Source organism: Podarcis raffonei, chromosome 1, assembly GCF_027172205.1.
Source record: "Podarcis raffonei isolate rPodRaf1 chromosome 1, rPodRaf1.pri, whole genome shotgun sequence".
NCBI classification, from domain to species: domain Eukaryota; kingdom Metazoa; phylum Chordata; class Lepidosauria; order Squamata; family Lacertidae; genus Podarcis; species Podarcis raffonei.
Genome location: NC_070602.1, coordinates 48,433,406 through 48,459,914, shown reverse-complemented (window position 1 = coordinate 48,459,914; position 26,509 = coordinate 48,433,406). Strand labels below are relative to the sequence as shown.

Below are 26,509 nucleotides of genomic sequence, written 5' to 3'. Positions count from 1 at the left end.
AACAGTTTTACATGTGAAAGTTATATGACAAACCAATTAGGGCAGATTCACTCCCCCCCCCCAGGGAAGCAGTTATGTGTTTGCAGCTAAGTATCACTGTCTTTAGGTCACCAAAGAGTAGAACTCAGTGTTGATTAGAACATATTTTATTAATATACAATCTATGTTTATAAAGTGCCTGCTAGACACTGACATCTACACATGAGAAGATAAGGATAGTTTATTTCTTTCTGGTTGCATTCACATTCTGTCTACGAATGTCAACCACTGACCCACCCCAGTTCACTCCCACTGGATGCCCATCAGCTCACAGCTGACTTGCCAGAGCTTTTTTGCGGTCTCTTTGTTACAAGCCTGAGGAGCAACCCAGGCAGGTCTACAGTCACTGTAGAAAGAAAAAAATAAATATTCATTAGGCACTTTGTTAATCATTTGTTAAGCCATTCAAAACCATCAAAGAATCAGAATTCTGATTAAAGATTGAGCGTATTTCCCAAATCAATATGACAGCAAACTGGGTTTATGGACAACAGTGGGCTAAGGTTACCCCAGCAGCATAATCCTATACATGTTTACTGAGAAGTAAGTCTCAGACAATTCAATAGGGTTGACAAGCAAGACGAGGAATAGCCAAACCTATTAACTGAGTGATCACATCGGAGCAAATTCAAACTCCTGAACAAAGGGGATGTTTTCATTGTTTTTGTATGGGGCACTGTCCACTGCACTTTGCCTAATTTTTGCAGTCATTGGTGGCTGAGACAGTTGCCACAAAACATGGTGGTTGCCAATAAGGAGACACTATGGCTTTGTTGCAGCTCCCCCCCCCCCTCCAAACTGAAGCTACATCCGAATCATTTGAGAGTGAAGGAATTAGTGGCCAGCCCACTGGCAGCAAACTGCTTGTCATTTCTCAAGTTACAAAAAATAATAATGAATTATTGTTGGTGTTGTTTATTAAATTTATATACTGCCCTTCATCCGAAAAACTCAGGGCAGTTCACAAGAAGCTGTCCAGCCCACCGTTGAAAAGGTAAGGGGCAAATTTTGGTATATGACACCCCGCCCCAATTGACTATGTATGAAAAGGGCTTTTGTTCTGTCTGGATGTTCCTGATAATAGCTTTGATATTTCTGTATAGCTTCTGTATAGTTTGAAGGTGGGATGCGGGTGGCGCTGTGGTCTAAACCACTGAGCCTAGGGCCTAGGTTGAATCCCTGCGTTGCTCGGTCCCAGCTCCTGCCAACCTAGCAGTTCGAAAGCACGTCAAAGTGCAAGTAGATAAATAGGTACCACTCCGGCGGGGAAGGTAAATGGTGTTTCCGTGCGCTGCTCTGGTTTCGCCAGCAGCGGCTTAGTCATGCTGGCCACATGATCCGGAAAAACTGTCTGTGTACAAATGTCGGCTCCCTCGGCCAGTAAAGCGAGATGAGCATCAAAACCCCAGAGTCGTTCATGACTGGACTTAACTGTCAGGGGTCCTTTACCTTTACCTTTAATAGTTCGAAGGAGCAATTGCACTGTGTCTGCTGTACCAGAGGTAAAGACTTCTCACAACCCATGTCCACACTGCTATTTTTAAGTTAGAGCTATTGCATATGATCTCTTTCTTTTACTGTGCAATGTGCCATTTTAATATTGCCTTCTGGGTCTGATGTGGGCACCTCTGAGCATTACCAAAGAAAACTTTATCCAGATGTGCTGAATTCAGATGTCTGTATTCCAACTGCAAATCACAATCCCAGACCCACCTGAAATATTGCCCACTCACTGACTCCAGTTCCTTTGCCACTGCACAGTAAATACTGGTCTGGGCTCCTTCTTTTGGTGTCTTAAACGTGAAGTGAAACAGCGCTTTACAAATTCCTAACGAATATGAGTAACGCGACAATTCAGAATCAACCACACCAGGATGTAAAGCATTGACAGTAACTCCAGTGCCTAGAAAAACATAAAGCAGAAACATCAACCGAAATATATTAATCCAGAGGTTCAAAAGGAAAGGAGTAATATTGTTCCCGTGTACCCTGTCAGGCAGCTAGTATTGGACCACCCTTTTCACTGTAATGCACACAATATCATTGCAATGCACAGAACCTTGTGCAGCACTCAATTAGTATCAAGGGTTTAACAAAGCCATTTTAAAAACACACACACACACAAATTATAAACAAGACATTTATAAACAATTATAAATTTATAAACAATTATAAACAAGCAAAAAGTTAACATCTCTTAAATTGAAATCTGTTATAGCATACTAAATGAATGGTTTACATATTTGGGGGGTGGGCGGGAATGAACAGAATGTTAATCTGTCTTGATGGTTGGGGATCTCCCTCTCCTCTTGCAGTCTTGAAGTATAATGCCCAGCACAGTTTGGGAGCTTAGCAACACTTATCAGAGCTTCCCATAGGGAGCAAATAAGCACTTCGGAACCAGTTTGAGTTTGAACTGAGAGGAAAGACAGCTGTGAGATGGCTTGTGTAGTAAAGTTAGTGTTTGTTTAAAAGCTGTTCCTTAATGGGTCCAGCTGCCAGAAGTTAGATTGATTAGTCTGCAAGTCGGTCATTGGAGAAATTAAAAATAATCAGGAGTTATGATTGGTTTCGGGGGTTCCGACGCCATGTGCAAATCAGGGATAAAAGATCTTTGGAATGGCTGAGAAAGCTCCTCTGCAATCCGCAAATCGCCCGGCTGCTGATGTTCCATCTAAGTAGCCGTCCTTTTCGTCCTTTGTGATGGAGAATTGCGAAAGCCTCTGAATGCGGATCTTTGAAAGGACTCTAACTATTCTGTGTCTTAGTTGTGAGTATGTGAGCTAGTCAGACTTTACAATGTTCTTGTTTTTCTTGCTTGTAACTTACTAAAGAAGTGCCTGCTATTTTAGCATGTTTTCTTATGTTCTTTTAAAATAAATTTTAAAGAAGAAACTGTTTGGTTTGTGTGCCTTTCCGGGGGAAAAGCTAATTCCTAGCCTTACGCTTGGTCGTGCTCTACCGTAGGATTTCTGTCTGCAAGTCAGTAAATACAACTTGTGGAGTGGGGATAACCAGCAACAACGGGGCACAGCCTTCTCCCTGGGTTGTGACTCTGGGTTCCCCGGAACAGAGGGAGTGGTGGCAGCCTTACCGGTTTTTATTTTGTCCTGTTTCTGTAAAAAGTAAAGGCGCCCTCCAGCCCTGCTCAAGAAACCTGGTCTGGCCGGAGAGCAAAGACAGGTGAGGGAGGGGTGGCGGCTGGGGGCAACTTTACCACAGCTTGGCAGAAATATCCTTGGGGATAAAGAAGCATTTGAGACTGTGGAAAGTGGATTCATAAATCACTGAAAACCCTTAATTTAGATAACATTAGAAGCCACTGGCAATGGCATGGGTAAGATACAATATTAGGACAATTTAGACATCCAATGCCTACAAAATGCATGTCAGGTTAGCCCAATGGCCCCTTTCAATGTGCAATATTTAAAATTCCTCATTGGGAGCAGTGAGAAACATAGAGGTGATGTGGTGATGCCTAACCTTTTCTCTACCCACGGCTCCAAATCATACTTTTAATAGCTGCAGAGTCATTTCATTCTGATGCTTCCATTAAATTTCAACCCAGCTATGGTTACGAGATTGGGGGAGGTTGGGAGCCAGTCAGGCAAGCTCTTTGAATTCAAAGACCAGACAGCCACTGTAGTGCTCTGCTTCACTTCAAAGGAATGAGCTATGTTGAAATTAGCTGCATCTAGGTGACAAAGAAGCAAAAGGACAACAAAGGAGCTGAGAGCTGGAAAGCTGCTTGCGAGTGAGAGGGGAAGTGGGGAGATGCTGCAGCGCCTGGGAGAGAGACATGTTTGCCTCTGTGCTGGACTTTGGGGCTCCCAGCAAATAAATGAGGAAGCAAGATCTATGGTGTGCTAATGCTATGAGCCCCTCCATCATATGCTGAGATTGTATGTATGTGTAAATAAAACCATATATCTTAAAGACACCACAGTCTCCACTGACCTCATTCCAAGAAAGCTGAACACAGGGTAAGTGCTGGTATCCCTAGAGTCTTTCACCGCTTGGAGATTGGGTTGTCTCTCATGCGTGCAACCTTTCAGTAATCTGTGACTTCCCCCTTCCTCTCACATCCAGGCTTTGGCTATGGGCAACCAACCCTATTATATACGTACATATGAGTGGTTGTGCGCCATTAGCATTTCATTCTTAAAGCTCACCTTGCAATTTACGAGCCAGCTCCCTGGTAAACAGAACATTAGCCAGTTTGCTTTGACAGTATGCCAGGAACTCATTGTAGTATTTCTCTCCCTGCAGGTTCTTGAAGTTTATCCGCCAAAAAGCATGGAGATGCGAAGACACATTCACTATCCGAGCTGGGGCTGACTCTTTCAAACGGTCCAGCAGCAGGAATGTTAAGAGAAAATGCCCTAAAGGGAGAGGAGATTTACAATTATTTACTAGAGCTTAGGGACGTGGGTGACGCTGTGGTGTAAACCACTGAGCCTTGGGCTTGCCGATCAGAAGGTTGGCAGTTCAAATTCCCGCAACAGGGTGAGCTCCCGTTGCTCGGTCCCTGCTCCTGCCAAGCTAGCAGTTCATTTTTATTTTTTTATATAAGATATTTATTAAGATTTTTTAAGAAACAAAACAGAAAAGTCATAACAAAAGAGAACACACAAAAAGAAAAAATTACGAAAAATACAACAATAAATGACTAAAACACATAACAACACACACAAAAAATAATAATTAAAAAAAACAGATCAATTTTTCACATTTTTCATAATTCTCATTAGCTTGTTTCTTTGACCTCCTCACACCTCCCTTTTTTGTATTCCCAATCACATCATTAATTCAGCAAATCCTTACCCCTCTTTTTTTTCTTGAATTTAACTCAATGTTTAAACAAATTTACATCTGGCAGAATCCATGACCAGGGAGAAGAGTTGGTGGAAGAAGATTGGAAGAAATTGGAAGAAATTCAAAGACTACTTGCAGAAATACTGTAAAATTAATGAATGTTAAAGTGATGTCGGACTGGACCTAAGTGGACTTAGTAATAAGATCAGTAAGAATATGTAAACATGGTTTGATAATTGGTTAAAGTACCAACCTAGCAGTTCAAAAGCACGTCAAAGTGCAAATAGATAAATGTGTACTGTTCCAGCGGGAAGGTAAACGGCATTTCCGTGCGCTGCTCTGGTTTCGCCAGAAGCGGCTTAGTCATGCTGGTCACATGACTCGGGAAAACTGTCTGCGGAGCAGACAAACGCCGCTCCCTCGGCCTGTAAAGCAAGATGAGAGCCGCAACGCCAGAGTCGTCTGTGACTGGACTTACAGAAACTGTCAGGGGTCCTTTACCTTTACTTTTTTCTAGAGCTTATGGGCATACATATGTATAATGTAAAACTAACCTTTAGAACAAAAATAGTACTCACAATAATGTAAACACTTTATGTTTTTTTTAAAAAATCAAACAAAATGACATTAATTTTACTGTACTATAAATCAACTAGAAATAGATAACCAAAAAATTGGCTGGTTAGTTCAAATGAATATATGAAATTCAACCAAGATGGGCACAGTATAAATAATTTAATTAAATCTCCAGGGGACTGTGACTTGGGGCCTGTCCATACTAGAGTTTACAGTGTGTCTATAACTTTTTGCGTTCAAATTTAATTTGTGAAATACTCATGGTGTTATCCTCAACAATGCCTTTCTCTATGCTTTTCCTGTATAAATTCAGGTTTACAAATACAGGAATAATCTGTGAAATCTGGGGAAAAGAGCAGGGAAGATAAGCAAAGGCAAAGAGAAGCCAGGTAATATATCCATTTATCACATCAATGTCTCATGATCTTACCAAGGTGATTGACTCCAATATGCATTTCAAAACCATCAGCAGTCTTGGAATAGGGAGCCATCATCACTCCTGCATTGTTAATGAGGATATGGAGCTTCTTCTCCTCTACAGGAAATAATGGCCGAGATTGGGGTATTAAGCAGAAAATACCAAAGACAAGAAGATTGAGATGTTTTAAGGAGCAAGGCTCTTATTAAACTGTCATCATAACTAGCATTTGGTTACATGGCCACCTATCTGTCATGGATGCTTTATTTGACATTCCTGCTTTCCAGGGGTTGGACTAGATGACCCCTATGATCCCTTTGAACTCTACAATTCTATGATTTAAGGTTACTGTGAATATATATGTTGGGAACAAGGAAGTACAGTATAGTAAATTGATTAAAATAATTAGCAAATACTAAGTGAGGAAATATTAGACTGTGTTACTCAGTCTACAGAAAAACTTTACAGTTTAACCAACGGGACCGACAGGTGGAGGGAATTTAAACTTCTATCAGAGAGAGGGTTGATGGTTCTTGCCAAGATCTCCTACTAATTTAGGTAAATAAGTAGTGAGATACCACCATCGGACCACATGACAGGATAAATAAATACAGTGGTACCTTGGGTTGCATAGACCTCAGGTTACATATGCTTCAGGTTACAGACTCTGCTAACCTAGAAATAGTACCTCGGGTTAAGAACTTTGCTTCAGGATGAGAACAGAAATAGTGCTCTGGCAGCGCGGCAGCAGCGGGAAGCCCCATTAGCTAAAGTGGTGCTTCAGGTTAAGAACAGTTTCAGGTTAAGAAAGGACCTCCGGAACGAATTACAGTGGTACCTCGCAAGACGAATGCCTTGCAAGACGAAAAACTCGCAAGACGAAAGAGTTTTCCGTTTTTTGAGTTGTTCCGCAAGACGAATTTCCCTATGGGCTTGCTTCGCAAGACGAAGGCGGGCGGCGGGGAGAAGAGGACTTCTCCCCGCTGCCTGCCCCGCAAGCTCCGGGGCAGCTGGGAGGCGCAGCGCACCTTCCCGCTGTCCCCGGACCTCATCTGAAGGCGGGCGGCGGGGAGGAGAGCGCTTCTCCCCGCTGCCTGCCCCGCAAGCTCCGGGGACAGCAGGGAGGCGCAGTGCGCCTTCCCGCTGTCCCCGGACCTCATCTGAAGGCGGGCGGCGGGGAGAAGAGCGCTTCTCCCCGCTGCCTGCCCCACAAGCTCCGGGGACAGCTGGGAGGCGCAGCACGCCTTCCCGCTGTCCCCGGACCTCATCTGAAGGCGGGCGGCAGGGAGAAGAGCGCTTCTCCCCACTGCCTGCCCCGCAAGCCGCTAAGTACAGGTACCGTTAATAGCCGTGCTTCACAAGACAAAAAAAATCCGCAAGACGAAGAAACTCGCAGAACGAATTAATTTCGTCTTGCGAGGCACCACTGTAAGTACTTAACCAAGGTACCAATGTAAATGGAAGTGAGGCATCTGATCAAGGCCTGTATTTTAAAATGAGCTTAAAGATTTGCAAATGTTTCATGCCAGCTGGCTAAGGACTTTGGCAGTTGTTTATCGTCCTGGACAAAGGGCCCCTCTGATTTATAGCAAGTAACAGGAGACAGGTTTCTCAAAGTTGTAAAAGGGAAATACAGGCCGGGAGCAAAGGTTACACTGACCCTACATATTACAGAATACAATCAAGCTGCAAAAACACTAATTAAGAGTTGGTAAATAGTAAGATTTATTGTTTAACAGAAAATAATACCATGTGCCTCCCATCAGACAAAGAGCCATATTTTCCTAAGGTTTAAGAGCTAATGGGAAAAGCAGCTGGCTGGCGAAGGGGGGTAATTTGAAGAGGTTTTTAAGCTGTTTTTTTACTGAGTTCCTTTTTACTCTGCAAAGGCCTCTTCCTTTTAAAAAGCTATTTATGTTATGTATGATATTTGTTGTCTGAATGCAGTAGGCAAATGATCTAGAAAGTGAGAAATGTTAGATTCTTATGTTAGATTTTTATTTCATTGATGGTGCGTGAGAATGTGAACCCAAGATCTCTGTTTAGATAAAACATAATACCACGAGCCATCTGTTTTAGCCATTTGTTTTGGAATGTAGGGGCAAAAGGTGATCTGGTAATTAAGGTGCCTTGTCGAGGCAAATGTAAGATATATGGCTACTTGTCTGCCATTTATGGATAGAAGGAAATATAGCTCTTTGTCTCCCATAAAAGGTAATAGGAAATGGGTGTATCTTTTATGATTGGTTCTAGCAAACAGCCAATAGGAATTTCAACCAGGCTGATTGGACAGAGGCAGCCAAAGGAGGAGCAAGGGGGCTGGGTTGAGGAAATATAAGTGCTGGCCATCAGGGCTGGTGGGCAGGCAGAGCTTTGGTAACCATATACCACTGTGCCTATCATTTATTTGTCTGACAAATTATTATTTTAATTTCTCTATTGCTGCGTTGAATATTTCATTCCAGCTAAGCGTTAACCACAAGCAGGGTGCTACAGAAACACTAGTGGGAAAGAAATGGATTGTATGAACAGCCTATTACCTCAGACTAATTTTCAGTGAATATTATATGTATCCTTATTGCTCAAGTATGCAATTATCTGAGTGCATGCATACCCATTTTGAATGGGTTTTGGCAATTGTAGTAGTCCACTTTCATGGACTATTATTTATTTAAAAATTATCTCTAAATCTTTATTGTTAGCTAAATATATAATATACCCTGTGTCCATTCTGAGTGACACATGTTTTGGATAGAACACTACTATCATTAGAAGGATTTATTATATCTAAGGAGCTGAACAGTCATTCCTACACACACACACACACACACACACACACATTATTACCCTTTCAGGCAAAATGTAGCATACATGCTTAAATGTGTTTACTCAAAAGCATATCATCCTTTTAATCAGACCTACAAGTAAGAGTGCCCAAGAGTGCAATGAGACAATTATAAGAATAGCTATTCTGGGTCATACCTAAGGTCCATCTACAATGTCTCTGACAGTTAACATTGCCAGGTTTTTTATATAAGACACCTCAAAATTCAAATGCAAGCTGTGGAATGATCCATCTCCTGCTTCAAAGTGCCAGAAAGGTCCAAGGGAAAGCTTCCAAGCAAAAGGCTAGCTCCTCTTAAATGCAAGAACAGTGTCATGGAAGGTTTAAAGTGGAGATCGCCAAGCAGGCACAAGGCCTTCTTTGGTGCCCTCAGGCGGGTTCCTTAGACTCTAAGCTTCTATTTAAAAAATTAAGTCTCTAGCCCTCTTAGAAGGAAAGTTATGAAGCAAAATGTGCAGACTCCCTTCTAAGTGATTTCTGTGAAATTAATCAGATTAGCTGCTCCCACCTGCCAGTGTTTTTAGGCCAATTAGTAAAGTCAATGTGGTGACTGTAAAGTAAGTTGTTTGGACACCAGGCAATAGAAATCCCCGAGGTCATTAAAAGTTTCTGTTTACCCCTCCCCTTTACTGTACTTTTCCTGCTTCTGTCTTATTTTCTAGCAGTTCTTGGAATCTCCATAGGTTGAACTTCTTTTTTCCTAACAACTAGGATGCGTCTTTTCTGTAGTGGACTCATCCAAGATTAGGTACCTGCTAAAAGTTATTTTCTGTAAATACTACACAATAAATGCAGGTTGGTGTTAAATAATACCCTCCTCAAATGGCAAATACAAAATGTGAAATTTGCAAAACGGCTCAGGCATGTCTCCTGCTGTGCAGAAACTAATGTCCAAGTACTTATTAAGAATTCACAGCATTGTTAATTTCCAGTATAATGGGATACATTTCTACTTCAGATGTCTCTGTGTTCAGTGGGAGTTATTCCCAGTGTTATAAAAAAATGTAGGTCATATATAAAATAAATAAATTTTGATAACTGTATATATAAACCACACGTCTGAAACCCCATGGACAAGGTCCTGAACAAATTGACCTCAAATATTTCTCTGCAAGGTCAAAGTGAGAAACCTTCCCCTTGTCTCTTTCCTCACAAATCCTGTCTTAAGGGCACATTCAAGATATGAACAGGGTGTGAGCCTGTGACCTAGATTCAGGAATTAAGTAGTTGTAATAACAAAAGAGTGGCCAAAACCCAGATAATGCAATCAGGAAACTTTGCCAGGAGACAAACAACGCACTCAGGTTTGTTGTAGACCGCCTTTTCTGTTATGTAGGTATGATGTATCTGGGGGGGGGTCTTGGGCTACACCCCTTCTGTATGATGTTTCTGGGGGTGGTCTTGGACTCCAGGGCGGGCAATTTAAAATGTCTATATAAGGGCGGACACACCTTTGTTCTGGGTCCTCCTCCTCTCTCCTGCGTGTGGGGGAACACCCTGTTGCAACAGTCAATAAAGATCAGGCTTACTAGCTGCTTTGCTTCTCAATATTCTCTGGTTTGTCTCTGTTATTTTCTCCTACTGATAGAGAACCTACGAAAGGACTCTATATGGGCTCTTGGGTACCCCATAAGGGGAAAGGAGCAGTTTTGTCACTTATAACACCAGGTAAATGGCTACAGGATGTCAGCCTTCGCTTTGTTTAGAAATGTAGAAAGCAGGAATCTTTTGCCTTTAACAGCTGTGTCACTACAATCAGGACCAGCAGGACATAGATGGCTTCCTGTGCTAAGCATGAGGATGTCCAAGGGTGGGGTAAGGGTGGAAAATCAGCAATGACTGTTCTCTCTTTTCTTTTGTGTTATGCTATGGCAGCCATGTTGCGTTAAGCCATGGCCCCCATTACAGCAATTTTGTGACTGGAGCAGTCAGCACTCTCTCAAAATTCAAAATGTGCCCCCTGGTCTAAAATGGTTATTGATCCCTGGTTTAAAGAACACATAGGGAAGCCAGACAAATACCTCTCTATTTTAAACAAAACCTATGAAACTCTTGACTCCACACAGATTATCTCTAGGACCAGGACCACCTAGTAACTAAACTATGTAGTAACTACACAGGTGCCAACTTTTAGTCAGTCATACCTTTTAGGAAATCTTCTGCAAATGCCCGTATAGATTTGCTATCAGACAGGTCCAGTTTTTTCACAATAACTTGCTGATTCCCTGTTTCGGCTATAATTTCACGGGCTGCTGTTTCCCCTTTTGCTATATCTCTGCAGGCAAGGATGACGCGACCACCTTCAAAAGGGAAATTAATAGAAAAGAGGAATAAGGCAAACAAGCTGTTTCTAAACTTGGTCCTGGTCCTGTCTTTCTAGACTAATTTCTTTTAATGGAACAAAATATAAAATAATATAAAAATTCTACAATATGAATGTGTAAATGTAAATATATGCAAAAGCCCTTTTGCCAGCAGATGTTATAGGCAGCAATAAATTGTGAATCATTGTGGGAGGGGAGTAATATTCAGCTTTTTTAAGCTCACCTTAAGCATTTGAAGTAGTTGCCCTTGTCTAATTAACCATTACTATGTTCAAGAAAAATACACTAAAAATGGAAATTACCTTTGGTTAAAGTTATTTTAGGGGACTGAATGCATACATTTATAGTAATAAATACATCCCCTTAACGCTAAACCATGGTTAATTAAATATATAGCGACTGCAGTTCCAATGGGACGCAGTCAAATGTTCATTCCACCAATGAGGGCACATTCAGAAGGGCTGGACTACAGCTCTCATCACCCCTGACCACTGGCCATGCTGAGGAGTAGTGGAAGTCCAGCAACATCTGAAGGCCACTGGCTCCTCATCCCTGTGGTAAAGAATTGCATGTGGATCACATTGTTTGGCCTTTTAAAGCAACAACTGTGTATTCCTAGACATGTCTACTCAGCAGTAATGACCATTTGCTTCAATTGGACTTACTTCCAGGTAAGTGTGTAAGGTTGCAGCCTAAGGAAAGTGGCATGATAGAGGTTTCTAAAATTATTTATTGTATAGAAAAAGTGAATACAGAGAAGTGTGGCTAAGAACTACATTGTATGCCAAGTATGCTTTTACAGCCAAAGGGGAAATATATACGGTAGTTAAAACAGATATGGCAGCTTACATATTAAAGTGCAGCTGCTATTGCAGAGCCCTTGTGGAGTGTTTTTTTTTTTAAAAAAAGACAACATGCCTCCTCTCCTTGAGGGGGCTTATGTAATTCAGTGAATTTCCTTTAAAAAATGAAAATAAATCCTATGAACCAGAAACCCTCTGTTTAAGGAAAGAGTTAAGGCACTTATAAATTTGCTTGTTCACTTAAAAATGGTTAAGGCAGCCTTTATTCATTTAAACCCTGATGGTGGCATACTCTGCAACATCCGTCTGATGAAAATAGGGGTGCTCTTGTGGGAGCCAGTGTCTTTTGGTCCAGTGCTCTGGTGTGAGAGAGCCAATTTGCAGGAGAGCATGAAACAAAAAACAAAAGAAAAGAAAAAAAGAGTGTCTTTTGGTCTGGCACAAACCAGCTGACTCACAGCAGAGTACTGGACCAAAAAACCGGATGGCTTCTGTAATTCAGAGATGTCCTGCTCAATTTGGGTTGAGTGGCATGTGGTGGATGATGAATGGACAGACAACTTGCCTCTTCGTGCGAGGTCCTTGGCAGTTTCCTTCCCTATGCCAGTGTTAGCCCCTGTGACCACGGCCACCTTTCCATCCAGCCGAGCTGTTGATGTGCATACTCCTCCTGCAAACCACTTCCTAAAACATAAGAGAGTGCAGCCGTAAATGTTACTTTGGTATGTATAGCGGTTTTCTCTTGTTCTGCTAGAGCATGAGACTATTAATGTCAGGGTCGTGGATTTGAACCCCACATTGGGCAAAAGATTCCTGCTTGCAAGGGTTGGAATAGAGGACCCTCATCATCCCTCCCGACTCTACAATTCTGTGATTCTATCCTTTAACCTACTCCTCTGGCTCATGCATTCCCACATCACTTTCCAAACCACACAAAGTCTGTTGAAATATATAACAACAACGAGCAGCTGGATTTAGACTGTAGATTTCTAAAGTTCCAGGGTGCGTATGACTCCTTTCCCACAAAATAATCTGGGGGCACCCTCAGACTTTATGCCAGAGAACAGAGACTTTCCTTTATGAGACACTCAGCGAGCCTTTTTGACCTGAAGAGCATGGTAAAAAATCCCTTTAAATGAAAAAAATGTAACACCAATTAAGCAAAAATCTGAAGAAAGAATATTGCTACTGGTTTGGGAGATGAGTCTGGATGATATCTGTGGATCTCTTGCAGGCCTGCAATTTTTCGTCTGTGAGGTTATACTCTACAAGAGGAAACCTGGTGAACCAGTCAAACTGGTTCCTTGGCTAAATAGGTTGTTTCGATCTGTTTTTAATATTGTGCAATAATTGCATTTTAAATGTCGTAAGCCACCCCCACCCCCGGGACCTTAAGGTGTAGGGCAGATAATAAGTAGCGATGACAACAATAATCAATCAATCAGGATCAGAATGGCTTTGACACCTTAAAAAGTTAGGTTGGAAATAGATGTGTTGCCATAATGACCACTGTAGATGCTTCAAAGAGCAGGTAGGTATTCCCACGTCCTTCTTACCTGGCTGGATGCCATGCTATGCTAGGAAGGAAAACAAATAGTCCAGGGATGTTAGTTTTGGTATTTGAGGTTTGTCTGAGCTTGACTCCGTAGGCTGTGCTGAATCCAAAGATATGCAGCAGAATGGTGGGGGCTAAGAACCTAATGGAGAGGCAAGATCTGTTGGAGTGTTGATGCTGTGAGCCATGCCATCCTATGCTCAGGTTGTATATATGCATAAAGAAAATAGTATATCCTACAGCTCAACAGCCATTAACCTTCTGTTACATACCACCCCAATCTCTGAGCAGTGAGAGACCCCAGAGGTGCCTGTGCTTCCCAGGGATTTGCTTCCTTGGAGTGAAGGCCAGTGGAGACTGTTGGTCCTGTTAGGATATATGGTTTTATTGGCACATATGCATATACAACTAGAGCATAAGATGGAGGCGCTCACAGGATTAGCAACTCCATAGATCTTGCTATGGTTTCTAGGTGTTATGTACTGAGTTGAATAGGATCCAAAAGGCAGCAGTCTGATTGGTCCTAGAACAATAGGATTCAGAATGCAGCAGTCTGATTGGTCCTAGAACAATGCAGCAGTATGATTGGTTGGCAGGAACTACCCAATCATGCTCCAGATAGAAGTGAATCCACAACCTGATTGGCTTACAGTAGAATTCTGGAATTAGCCAATCATGTGCAGCCCATTGTGTAAATAATGTATATAAAGCAGGTACTTTGAGGGGACATTCATTCATTCCTCCTCACCACTATGAGCTGAATAAAGAGCATGAAATCACTTTGCGACTCTGAGTATATTTCACTAGGGAAGCCCCAAAGTCCAGCACAGAGCAAGTCTTGTCTCTGTTTCCCACCTTCCAGCTTCCTCACACTACTCTGCTGTTGTTCTTCTACTTACCAGCCAGGCGAGGGGAAAGGCTGGTTTCTATGGTACAGAGCAACTTCTTTGGCTATGCTAAATCGTACCACCTAACTAGCCAGCGAAAGCTATTCTCTTGACAAAGCAAGTGGTTTGGCAACCTTCGCCTTCTGCATTCCCTCACAGATACAGGCAGTAACCAGTGCTAAGTTATTTTGCACCCTAGGTTGAACTACTTGCACCCCCACAAACAAAACTGCTAATTTCAATTTTCAAAGGCAGATGTCTTGTGGGAAAAAATAAGATTATCAGAAATTTATAAGATACAGTATTACAAAAACTCACCTATATAAAACTGCCCCTCAAAGGTCAGCACTGTGTCCCCCTGAAGTCTGTGCCCTAGGTGGCCACTTAATGACCAGCCCTGGATACAGGATTGCAGGTCTGGAAGGGGACTGCCCCCCTCACCCCAATTTATAACATTTCTTCCTAGAAAGCCAAACCCTGGATAAGCACCAGACTCCCTGGAATGTATTGCTGCTCAAAAATTGGGGTGTGTGCGACAATACAGACAAAAGAGATAGCAGATAATACATAACAACAGGGAGCCAGGGAAAAATTCAGTAGCACAATTGCAGAAATAATAGAAATAATACCCATTAAGTTCAGTAAGGCTTTCTCTCGCAATTGCAGCCTAAGGTCACATCTGCACCATACATTTAAAGTGCATGGCTTCACCCAAAGGTTCCTGTTGTGACGTGGGGTTTGTGATTTCAGCTCTCTTGACATAATATGCTGGAGACAGTTCTGTAGTAACACTTCTTTATTAAAGCAAACAAGACTGAGAACTGAGGAGGGGAGAGCTACATTTATAGGGACAGGGAACTAGCTAGAAAGGATACATTTTGGAGGGAACAATATCAGGCAATCACAGTCCTGCCTTTTGGAGGAAACCAATAAGACAGAGGATCCAAATACAGCAGCTTAAATGAACCAATAGTAGCTGTACCCTCTGGAACCAAAAGGCAGTTACTTTACCCTAATGCAAATACAGACAATAATAATACAGATATAAAATCCTTTGACTCAATACACAACACCCCTCCCCCCCTAGTGAGCACCGCAGACGTAATCTCTCAGGTACTGTGGGGTCCTACAACTTCTACTTGATCTCCTGACAACAGGTGTTGCCGGTTCTGGATTGGATGTTACCTGTGGTAGGGGGGGTGCTATAGGGGTTTCGTCAGGAACAGATGGAGTCCCAGACATCGCAGGGTCCCCTACCTGTACCTCGTCATCCTGAGGACTAGCAGACCCTGGTTCATTTGCTGAAGCCCCTGGTGACTGCACCTCTGGGCCATTTTCACTCTGGTCTTGCAGCTCTGCGTCGTTAGCCAGGGATGAATTATCTGACCCCTCCCTGCTGAGCGCCCGGCGCCTCAGCTGATCTATATGTCTCTTCCAAACTTGCCCATTTTCCAAGATCACATAATAGGACACAGGTCCACTAGTCCGGGTGACCACACCAGCCACCCACCGCGAACCTCGTGAATAGTTCCTCACCCAGACCAGATCTTCAGGGGCGAGATACCTTGTTGTGTCAGTCTCAGCCTGGGGGGTTGCTCTTGAATTACGGTTTGGCATTTTATCCGGGTGGACATAATCCAGCACCGTTACCAGTCTTCCACCCAAGAGCAGCTCAGCTGGCGACTTGCCCGTCGCAGTACACGGCGTCGCATGCTGCAAAAATAACATTCGCGCGATGCGAGCTGACCAGTTACCCTCCATTAAGCGCGCAATGGATTCTTTGGCTGTTCTTACCATGCGCTCAGCCTGCCCATTGGAGGATGGGTGAAAGGGCGCGGATGTGACCCCTCTTATGAAGTTATCAGCCAAGAATGCCCTGAATTCTTGGGATACAAAAGCTGCCCCATTATCTGATACAATGGTCTCAGGTAACCCGTGGGTTGCAAACAGCTGCCTCAACACCTTGATTACGGCAGCTGATGCCATGCTAGGGACCATCGCCACTTCTAACCATTTGGAATATGCATCGACGATAACCAAAAAGACCTTCCCCTGGAATGGCCCAGCAAAATCTAAGTGCAGCCGGCTCCAGGGAGATCTGGACTGCTCCCACCAGTGAATTGGTGCTCTGGCCACTTCTGGTCGCACCTCTTGGCATGCCTTGCATGTTCGTACCCATTGTTCTATGTTCTGGTCCATTCCAGGCCACCACACATAACATCGGGCTAGCGACTTCATCCTGACCATTCCCGGGTGTCCCATGTGAAGCGTCTCAAGAACCCTGTTTCTCAGTGGTGCTGGGATGATCACCCTATCTCCCCACAGGAGACAACCCTTATGCATGGACAACTCGTGCTGCCTTGTCGCATAAGGCCTGAATTTGTCTTCATGCGGACCACCTGGCCACCCCCTCCCCACCCAAGTGAGCACACGGGAGAGAACAGCATCTTTCCTCGTTTTCTCAGCTATATCAGTAGCCGTTACAGGAGCCCCCGGAAGTGTTTCCAGCATCATTATGTGCTCCGCTGGAGCAGGATCCTCATTGCTCCCGCCAGGAAGAGGCAATCAACTCAGCGCATCAGCGTGGCACAACCGTTTCCCCGGCACATGGGTCAAGGTGTACTGGAACCCGTTCAGAAATATAGACCAACGCAACATTCTGGGGGAGAAAATTTGTGGCGTTTGTTTGTTCGGGTTGAACAACCCTAACAGTGGTTTGTGGTCCGTTTCAATGGAGAAATGGCGACCATACACATAATCATGGAACTTTTTGATTCCTGCCACAATTGCAAGCGCCTCTTTGTCAATTTGAGCATAGTTGCGCTCTGTGGGCGACAACGTACAGGAATAGAAAGAGATGGGCTTTTCCGACCCATCCGGTTCCCTATGACTCAGCACCACCCCCAGGCCGTATTGAGAGGCATCACATGCCAGGACCAGCGGCTTTGACTCATCATAATGAGCAAGGACGCTCCTGCTACTCAGCATTCCTCGCAAGGAGTCAAAAGCCTTCTGCTGCCCCTGCCCCCATTGCCACACATTCTTTTTCTGCAACAGTCTATGTAATGGTTCAGCTACCGAAGCTTTCTGGGGTAAGAACGAATGATAAAAGTTAATAAGTCCCAGGAATGACTGCAACTCCGTCTTGTTCTGTGGTCGTGGTGCCTCGATGATGGCCTTAATCTTAGCATCTGTGGGGTGGATGCCTGATGCATCAATTTTAAACCCCAAGAAATCCACAGTTGGCACCCCAAAACTGCATTTTTCCTTTTTCAGTTGCAACCCCACCTCCTTGAACTTGAGCAACACTGCACGGACACGCGCAACCAGTTCCTGTGGGTCTTTTCCAGCAATCAAAACGTCATCAAAAAATGGCAAGACCCCCGGCAGACCTCTTAACAGGCGTTCCATGAGCCCTTGAAAAATCCCTGGGGCCACACAAACTCCAAATTGTAATCTGTTAACTCTGAACGCCCCTTTATGTGTGACAATAGTCTGTGCTTCCGCTGATTGTGGGGTTACTGGCAGCTGTTTGTAAGCTTGTGCCAGGTCAATTTTGGCGAACACCTTGCCCCCAGCCAGTTTAGCCAACAGATGTGATACGACTGGAATGGGGTATGAGTTTCCCCTGAGTGCCTTATTGATAGTACATTTGTAATCTGCACAGATCCTGACTTCCCCATTTGCTTTAAGGGGCGTGACGATTGGAGTCTCCCACTTAGCAGAGTCCACGGGTCAGAGAACTCCCTGCTTGACCAATTTATCCAGCTCTGCTTCGATCTTGGGTTGCAGTGCAAATGGCACTCGCCTTGGTTTGAGTCGGACTGGGGCCACCCCAGGGTCCAATTCGAAGTCAACTGGGGGCCCTTTATAACAACCCAGTTTTCCATTAAAGAGACCAGCAAATTCTTTGCATAATGCCTCGCTCATCTCAGGGCAGGTTTGGATTGAATTAAGCCCTGATATGCTCAGTCCCAGAGCGGGGAACCAGTCAGTGCCCAGGAGACTGGGGCGACTGCCCTTTGCAATCACCAGTCTGAGTACCGCCTGTTTGTCCCGGGACTGTACTCTCACGGCACACATTCCCATGACATGGATGCGGCCCGCTGAGTATGACTGCAAAGTTGCCGGGAAGGGCTCCAGAGGGGGCAACTTACCCCTAGGGAAGAATGTCCTCGCGGTCTGGTCCGACACGATAGTGAATCCAGATCCGGAGTCCACCTCCATGTCGCACAGCTGACCCTCAATCTTCACCTTGACGTGTGCCTTGCCTTGCACTGGAAACTGCACAACCCTCCCGTTGATCTCCGTTACGTAGTGGCAGTCCTTTAGAACATGGTTTGCCGTGGGCAGTCTGCGATGCTCCAGTCTAGGTGCTCCTGTCGCTCCCAACGCCGCCGATCTACAGACCCTGGCGATGTGACCTGTCTTCCCGCACGTCCGGCACATAGCATCCCGGAAACGACAACTCTTCCGCTCATGGTTTCCGCCACAACCAGGGCACCTGCCTCGGTGATCTTTGTGCACTGTGCAGGCCTGACGCCACGGACTGGGCTTTGGCTCGGAGTAGCCTCTAGCTTGTCCATGGCATGCGCAACTTCTATCTGTGGCTTAGGGGCCTTGCGACTGGCATCAAGCTCCTCTCTTTCATAATTCTCCGTGGCGGTGGCCTCCTTCAAGGCTGAAGCAAGGGTAACCTCTTCTTTAGCCACGATGCGTCTTCTGGCTTTCTTGCTGCTCAGACCACCGATAAACCGATCCAGGAGAGTCTCTTCCAGATCTTGGAAGTCGCAGTGCTGAGCGAGCTTCCGCAGTTCAGCTAGGAATGCAGATACAGACTCCCCAGCATGCTGCTGCCTCTTATGAAACTCCAACCGCAGGGCCATCTTGGTCTCAGTAGGCGCCAAATGGCTTGTCAGGCAGGCAAGAATATCTTTGAGAGGTGTCTCACTTAGCTTCGCTGGAGCAAGCAATGCCTTGGCCAGCTTGAAGATCTCAGGCCCACAGTAGCTCAGGAATGTGGCCCTTCTTTTGCTGGCATCGGTGATCCCTTGAGCCACTGCGAAGAACTTGAAGCGTTCTACGTAGTCTTCCCACGTGTGGGGCTCTGATGGCTGGAAGGGCTCCAATACCCTTGGACTCTCCATTGTCCTGTGGGCAGGGTCGTCTTCTCAGCTGGCCAGTGAGTCTTGTTCTTAGCTACAATCCGGACTCTGAGGCAGGGCTGTGTTTAACCGCTCCTCAGCATTCCGGATCCCACCTTCGTCGCCAGTTGTTGTGACGTGGGGTTTGTGATTTCAGCTCTCTTGACATAATATGCTGGAGACAGTTCTGTAGTAACACTTCTTTATTAAAGCAAACAAGACTGAGAACTGAGGAGGGGAGAGCTACATTTATAGGGACAGGGAACTAGCTAGAAAGGATACATTTTGGAGGGAACAATATCAGGCAATCACAGTCCTGCCTTTTGGAGGAAACCAATAAGACAGAGGATCCAAATACAGCAGCTTAAATGAACCAATAGTAGCTGTACCCTCTGGAACCAAAAGGCAGTTACTTTACCCTAATGCAAATACAGACAATAATAATACAGATATAAAATCCTTTGACTCAATACACAACAGTTCCTAGCAACTTTTTTTAGTTTAGCCTTCAGAATGTCACTAGGGAGGGCTGAAGCAAATCTCCCCAAAGTGCTAGAGCCCACTTGAGCATATTAATGAGAGAGGGGGAAAGGGAGAGGGGCCACACAATGCATGCAAGAATTGTAGATATGAGAGTCCCAAGAAGATCAAACCTCTCCATTCTTCAGGAAATCAGCCCTGAGTGCTCACTGGAAGGACAGATCCTGAAGCTGAGGCTCCAGTACTTTCGCCACCTCATGAGAAGAGAAGACTCCCTGGAAAAGATCCTATGTTGGGAAAGATGGAGGGCACAAGGAGAAGGGGATGACAGAGGACAAGATGGTTGGATAGTGTTCTCGAAACTACCAGCATGAGTTTGACCAAACTGCGGGAGGCAGTGGAAGACAGGAGTGCCTGGTGTGCTCTGCTCCATGGGGTCACGAAGAGTCAGACACGACTAAACAACTAAACAACTAAACAACAACAACATTTCAGTGTGCCAAGGAGATCTTAATCATAACCTCAATGAATATTAAATAATTAGAATATTTTTTTACTTATACCTCACCCACTCTGGGAAACTTCCAGCATAATAAAAGTGCAGCAAAAAGTCAAATATTAAATTAGGATAGAAATTATCTACACATAGTACAGTCCTAACCAAATCTACTCAGAAGTAAGTCCTACCCCCCGGTAAGTGGGGTTAGGACTGCAACCTGCTTGGTTTTGTCCACTTCTTGTATTTCAGTATTGCAGACAAAAATGCATGTGGCCTATGCAAAATGTTACTTGCGGTTCTGAGAACAAGTTAATAAAGCCTACAGGATAGCTAGTGAAATAAAGAAACCCAAACCTGAGAGCTGACATTGTAGAAAACTTCTCCTCTGCAAATGAAATTTCTCCACTGACTGACAGATATAAAACAGTGAGAGGTGTGGGAGGAGTGCCACATGATTAGAAATAATGAATTACAAGAACTGAAAGTTATGACACCACCTGTTGGCAAATGCTAATAACTGGGAGCAACCAAGAGAGTGACAGGCTGCTTACTGAGCATTCATCCTGATTTATCTGGAGGGAGGTTGTAGAATGTTGCATCAAGCAATTTTTATCCCACACTTTCCAGTGCATTTCCCCAACACTATACTTATTGCAAAAAAATCCAGTCTTGGGGGAAACTGGCTTTGTTATGCAAGATATCCAAATCTCCCTTCATTGTACAACCTGAAGTTGCCAGTCCAGTACATGACTGAATCCCAGTCCAAACAGCCTGGAAATATTTAATATACTTGCAGAGGTAAAGACAATGGTGCAGCTAGTACACTTTAGACCCTAGACTGAATAGTCTTTTGGGGGGAGGATATTTATATTTATTTTATTTCATAAAACTTCTAAATAAAGTGTACTATATGGATTTGATCTATAGCCTCTACTTGTTAATGTACTTCGGTCTCACTATCAGAGTAAAGCAATTGGGTTTATGACACAAACAGCAACTAGAGGGTGATTTTTAGCAGGAAATTGGCCTGGTCCTGCTTTCTGAACCAGATGTGCATTGCAAATTGGAGCCCATGTTTCTGCTTCTCTTTCTCTCTCCGAAGCCCGACAATGCAATCTGCTGCTGGAGGAGAAACAGTGTTTTGTCCATCCAGCAGCGGCCTGCTGGGTTTCTGGATTGCAGGTACCGGTAATATATAATGTATGTATTCTCACTGAAATGTCACCATTCCACACAGAAATAGATGTTGACTATATATCTTGTTTTATCTCATCAGCTTTTTATATATAGGGGCAATGATTGCAAGCCCCCAGTCCTTGGAGACTTGACCATGGGTGTCAATGCAGGTCAAGAGTGAAGCCAGAGTGGGGGCCCAGAAGTCCAAATTGTTTTTAATGGCCTCTGGTGGGATTAGGCCTTCCCCTGGGGCCTTCCCCAGTTTTAGCTGAGCTACCTAGTTCTTAATCTCTGTCACCATCACTGGAGCCCACATAGGCAGATTTCCTATCATTTGGCTAGATCTTCCATTTTCAGCAGAGCTGTCCAAGTAAATCCGAGTAAAGTTCCTGAAAGTGTGCCTCCCAGGTCCCTGGGGGGATGTGACAGTCCACCATGGTTGGGCCATAGCCTTGTGGGCTAGATGTGATATGTCAGAATGTGGCTGAATCATTGGATTTAACTGCCTGAATAAGTCAAATTCAGGTGTTCTAAATGGCTTCCCTTTTCTTACGTGCCAGCAGGTGTTTATAGTGTCTCTTCTGCTGGAGGAGGTCCATAGCAGCTGTTGGTTTGGCCTTGGGAATACCTACACCAATGTAGTGCTGTTATGCACCAGGGCTGGCCTGAGACACTTTTGGCCACAAAAAGAAGTGAGCCACAAAATGCCCCACACACCCTTCAGGAAAGAAGGGGTGATTGAAGATCTACATCAGCAACAAGGGGGGGGGGAATAAAGATCCTACATCGGAATCTACTGTCCCTGTGGATCCTGCCACCCGAAGCAGTTGCCTCACCTTGCCTCATAGCTGGCAGGCCCTGATCAGCACACAAACTTTATTATGATTATCCTTAGCACGTCAAAATCAATCATAAGATTGCTCACAACCAAATCAAATCAAATCAAATATCTTTAATACGGTCAATGACCAGAAAGCAATTTATAAAAAATATGACATTATAAGTAGTATTGTGCTACAAATAACAGTGGAAATATGGCCAATTCACAGAATTGGTGCTTATATTTATGACCAGGATTCGACTTTTAAGGTTTTAAGAATTCAGTTCAAATGTCACTACTGTTTATTATCGTTCCTTCGATGTTTACAATTTGAACTCCGTTGCTGACATCATTGCTCGTCTTATTCTTGTTGCAATGTAACAGTACTTTGCCACAGGCCTGTTGATTTCGGGCTCTTTGTCAGCTAAGAGGTGTCTGATATAGGTGTCGTCAGTACTACGAGGTATTTTCCTCAGAATCGGCTCGATCAGCTCTTTTCTTGAGTCTCGATATAATGGGCAGTATAAGATGACATGTCCGATGGTTTCGATTTCGTTGCTGTTACAGGGACATAATCTTTGTTTGATCGGTATTTTGTTGTATCTTCCCTCTAGGAGAGCTGAAGGGAGAGCGTTAAAGCGGGCCCTGGAAAATGCCCATCGGTGTTTAGCGTTGTGTAGAACTTTGAGGTAGTTTGCTAGATGGGGCCTTTGGGAATTGAATAGGAGTTTATAAGTTATCGAAAGTTGATTAAAATCATTTTGGGCTTCAATGTCCCTGAGTCTTTCTTTGATTATGTTCTTGGCCCTTCCCCTTTCTAAACTTAGTAAATACTCTGGGGAGTGACCATATGTGGCCAATTTTCTGAGAGTGCCCTTCAACCAACTAGATTGGAATTTGTCAAGAAGTATCAGGGAAAGTAGTCCTACCGGCGAGTTGTTAAGTCTTAGCCAAGTGCATAAGGTTCTTATCCATACTTTGGCTTTGATGCTGTATAAGCCCGCTTCCAATCGTAGGGCGGCGTTTGGGACGCATTTAGGTGTTTGCAGGAGTGATCTAAGGAAACCTGATTGTATCTTTTCATATGGGTCTAGATTAGAGAGGGAGACGAGTGGTGCGCCGTATAGTATTTGTGCTGTTGGTTTTGCAGCGAATAGTTTAATTGTAGCAGGAATGAAATTTCCTCCCGTTGTACGGTGGTATCTTAGAATTGCTGTTGTACTTTTTTGTGCTGTAGAGAAGCTGTAATTTATGTGGGCAGTCTTCTTCCTTGATGCTTGGAACCTTTTATGTAAATAAAACAACCTTTTATGTAAACTCTTCCCAAATAGGCTCTTTTTATTATTGTTTTATTTATTTTTATGCAGAAAATAAAATATGAAACAGAAAACACCTCAGTCCTGGATTCATCAAGGTAAGTGTCACACCACTTCCATTATGAGAAACCACCCTAGCCATAGCTTGCACACTCTTTTGAGATCACCCACAAAATGATTCCAATCTAATCTCCGGTATCAGTGTAAATTGCATCATATTGTTTAAGTACACTGCGCTCCCCTGCTTAAGCCTAGTTGTGCAATGTACTTGACTATCACTCCTCCTCCACTTCTACCTTACCCTGCACTTCAATATTACTATTTCCAGAATGGCTAGCAAATCATTTGAAATAGATTAAAATAATAAAATTACCAAGAAGTATAATTAGCAAAGCAGTACAGTAAAAGCATACCAGCATACCAGCTGAATAAAGCCAATTCAGAACAGCTTTTAGATGTCTGGGAAAATTTAAAGGGCTTCACCTTGCATCAAAAAAAGACATGGGAATAGGTGCCAGGTGAGTCTGACTGGGAAGAGTATTCCTAGGGTCATTTAGTCTAATCCTATGCAATGCAGGAATCCTAACTAAAGCATCCATGACAGATGGATGACAGTCCTTTTTTCTTGAGTTAAGTTTGCCAGCTGAGATTTTTAAAAGTATTTTTCTCTGCGCTCTAATTTTTTCAGAGCTTTTGCGGCCTGTAAGCCATGTTGCAAATTGCAGTTCATCTGCCAAGTGTTTGTCAGTGTTAAGCAGGAGGGGCACAGTGTTCCCGTGCACTGGCAAACTTCCAAAGTTTCAAAATTCCTATAGGAGCAGCGTTTTGATCTGAGCATGCTGCGCTTCTTCAGTAGATCCTAAAATGAATTTTTTTTGACAAAGTTCACAGAAAGCATTCACTTGCTTTTAAGAAATCACTCTTCAGGTTAGTACTTGGGGCCGGGGTGGGTAACTCTTGGCATTCTGGGGTTTTTTGTCGCTTGACTGTAAATCCAGACAGTGTGGGGTTCAGGGAAGCTGGCTGGGGAGAATACAGCAATGTCCTTCTGAGATAGCTGCCAAGAGATAAACATGCCTCACATTCCATTTTATTCTGAAGCTGCTTCAAGGGGGAAAAAGCTGATGTCTTGTTATTGCATGAATGAATGTTAGAAACAGTCTGTTCACATGCTTTCCACTGCAACAGTCTTTTAGCAAGATAGATGGGGAGGGGATCATTTTCAGAAACCTCATTCCATGTGCTGAGCAACCATTGTTGGACCAGGGCCAGGCAGCTTCTGGGAACCTGCGTTTGTTGGGCCTGGTTTATCCTAGTAAGTTTCTTCGTCTCTCTGGGCCATTGCCTGTGCTCCCGGCTGGGGTTCAGGCCATGGGGTTCCTGTTCCCAGCCTGTGGGGAGCGGGGGAGTGGGGCCTGTGGGCATTCCATTTTCCAGTGACCTTCTTGCCTGCAGATGGCGCACTGGTTTCTTCCCTAGGTGTCTTCTGCCCCTCCCGTGGACACCCTCCAGGATTGCATTTTTGGCTGCTGGCTGCTGGCTGGCTCTTAGTGCCATTAATTTTTTGGTCTGGTATTTTTCTCTCTGTGTTTCTGCTTCTTCCCCCCCTTTGATTGCAAATTGTCTGGGCAAGAGTTAACATCCATTCGATACGGTTCCCCATAAAGTTCTCATGCTTTTGGATTTTTCGTCTTATGTCAGGAGCTGCTTGCATCACAAAGGTAGTTTTTACAATCACCTCTTGGGCCTCATCATCAGGATCTACGGGGGTGTACTTGCGGAATGCCTCTTTTAATCTCTCCAAAAATACTCCTGGGGGCTCACTGGGCAGCTGAAAAACCTCAGATAATTTTGCCATATTTGTAGGCCTTTTCGCTGCCCTTCTCATGCCTTCTAAAACATTTTTGTGATAAGTCTCTAAGGCCGCCCTTCCAGCAGTATTATTGTAATCCCAAGGGGGCGTGTTCCTGCGGTAAGAGACCTCAATTGCAGCGTCAGTATTGTCCGCTGCCCTGAGGGCATGTATCTTGCGGATTTCCTCAATGGTCAATATTGTAATCCTAGGGTTTTTTTAATCCCTCGGGTTTTTTAATTCTCTCTCTCTTTTTTTAAACAGTTCTGTCCCATGCGGCTCTCAAAGCCTTCTGCTCTGTTTCTTTCTGTCAATGCTCATCCTTGCGTTATGCTGCTTCTATCCCAAGAAGCCACATGTGGTTCTACATACTGAAACACTCTTTTGGACTGCGTGTCCACTTTCTAAATTCCTTCTGAATTCTCCACATCACCTTCTTCCTCACTTTCCTCTCTTCCTCTTTTCTTGGGAGTTGGGGATCCTTACCCTGTGCAAGGGGGGGAAGGACCAGTCTTCTTCTGGGCAGGGGGAAAAGGACCAGTGCCCTCACCCTCGCCTGCTCCCAGATTTGGCAACCCTTGTGCAGCAACGGGTGCAGTTGGGTGCATAGGTTGGAGGGGGCCAAATTACTCCTCTTCTGGGACTGGCAAAACTGCTGGCTTTTTAACTTGTAATTGTACTGAGCACAGTTTGACTCGGGTAATCACAGTTCTACTTTTCCTAAGCCATGGGGGACGGTCAGGAACTTCACATAAGTGTTGGAGTCTATTTTTCTTCAGTTTTAAATCCTCAATCATCTACTTGAGTGGCATCTTTCCAATTTGTTCAGGAAACATTGCAGGGGGGTCGTGGGAGTTGTTTTACTGCTTTTTCTCCATGACCCTGGGACCCTGGAATACTTGGACACTGGGATACTGGGACACTCCGCCCTCCTAGTTATTTTTTCACTCAGTCACGTTG

At 44.2% G+C, this 26,509-nt stretch overlaps 1 protein-coding gene across 1 annotated transcript; it reads right to left on the bottom strand.

Moving 5' to 3' along the window:
• Nucleotides 1–132: 132 nt before the first annotated feature.
• LOC128412524 (retinol dehydrogenase 12-like) lies at nt 133–21,113 on the bottom strand. The gene is made up of 7 exons (XM_053385552.1): nt 20,740–21,113; nt 12,386–12,504; nt 10,838–10,993; nt 5,861–5,965; nt 4,212–4,421; nt 1,753–1,942; nt 133–385 (listed from the first exon to the last, which is right to left on the bottom strand). Exons 1-7 carry the CDS (start codon nt 20,751–20,753, stop codon nt 283–285), a joined length of 897 nt encoding a protein of 298 aa, XP_053241527.1. The 5' UTR covers nt 20,754–21,113; the 3' UTR covers nt 133–282.
• Nucleotides 21,114–26,509: the final 5,396 nt, after the last annotated feature.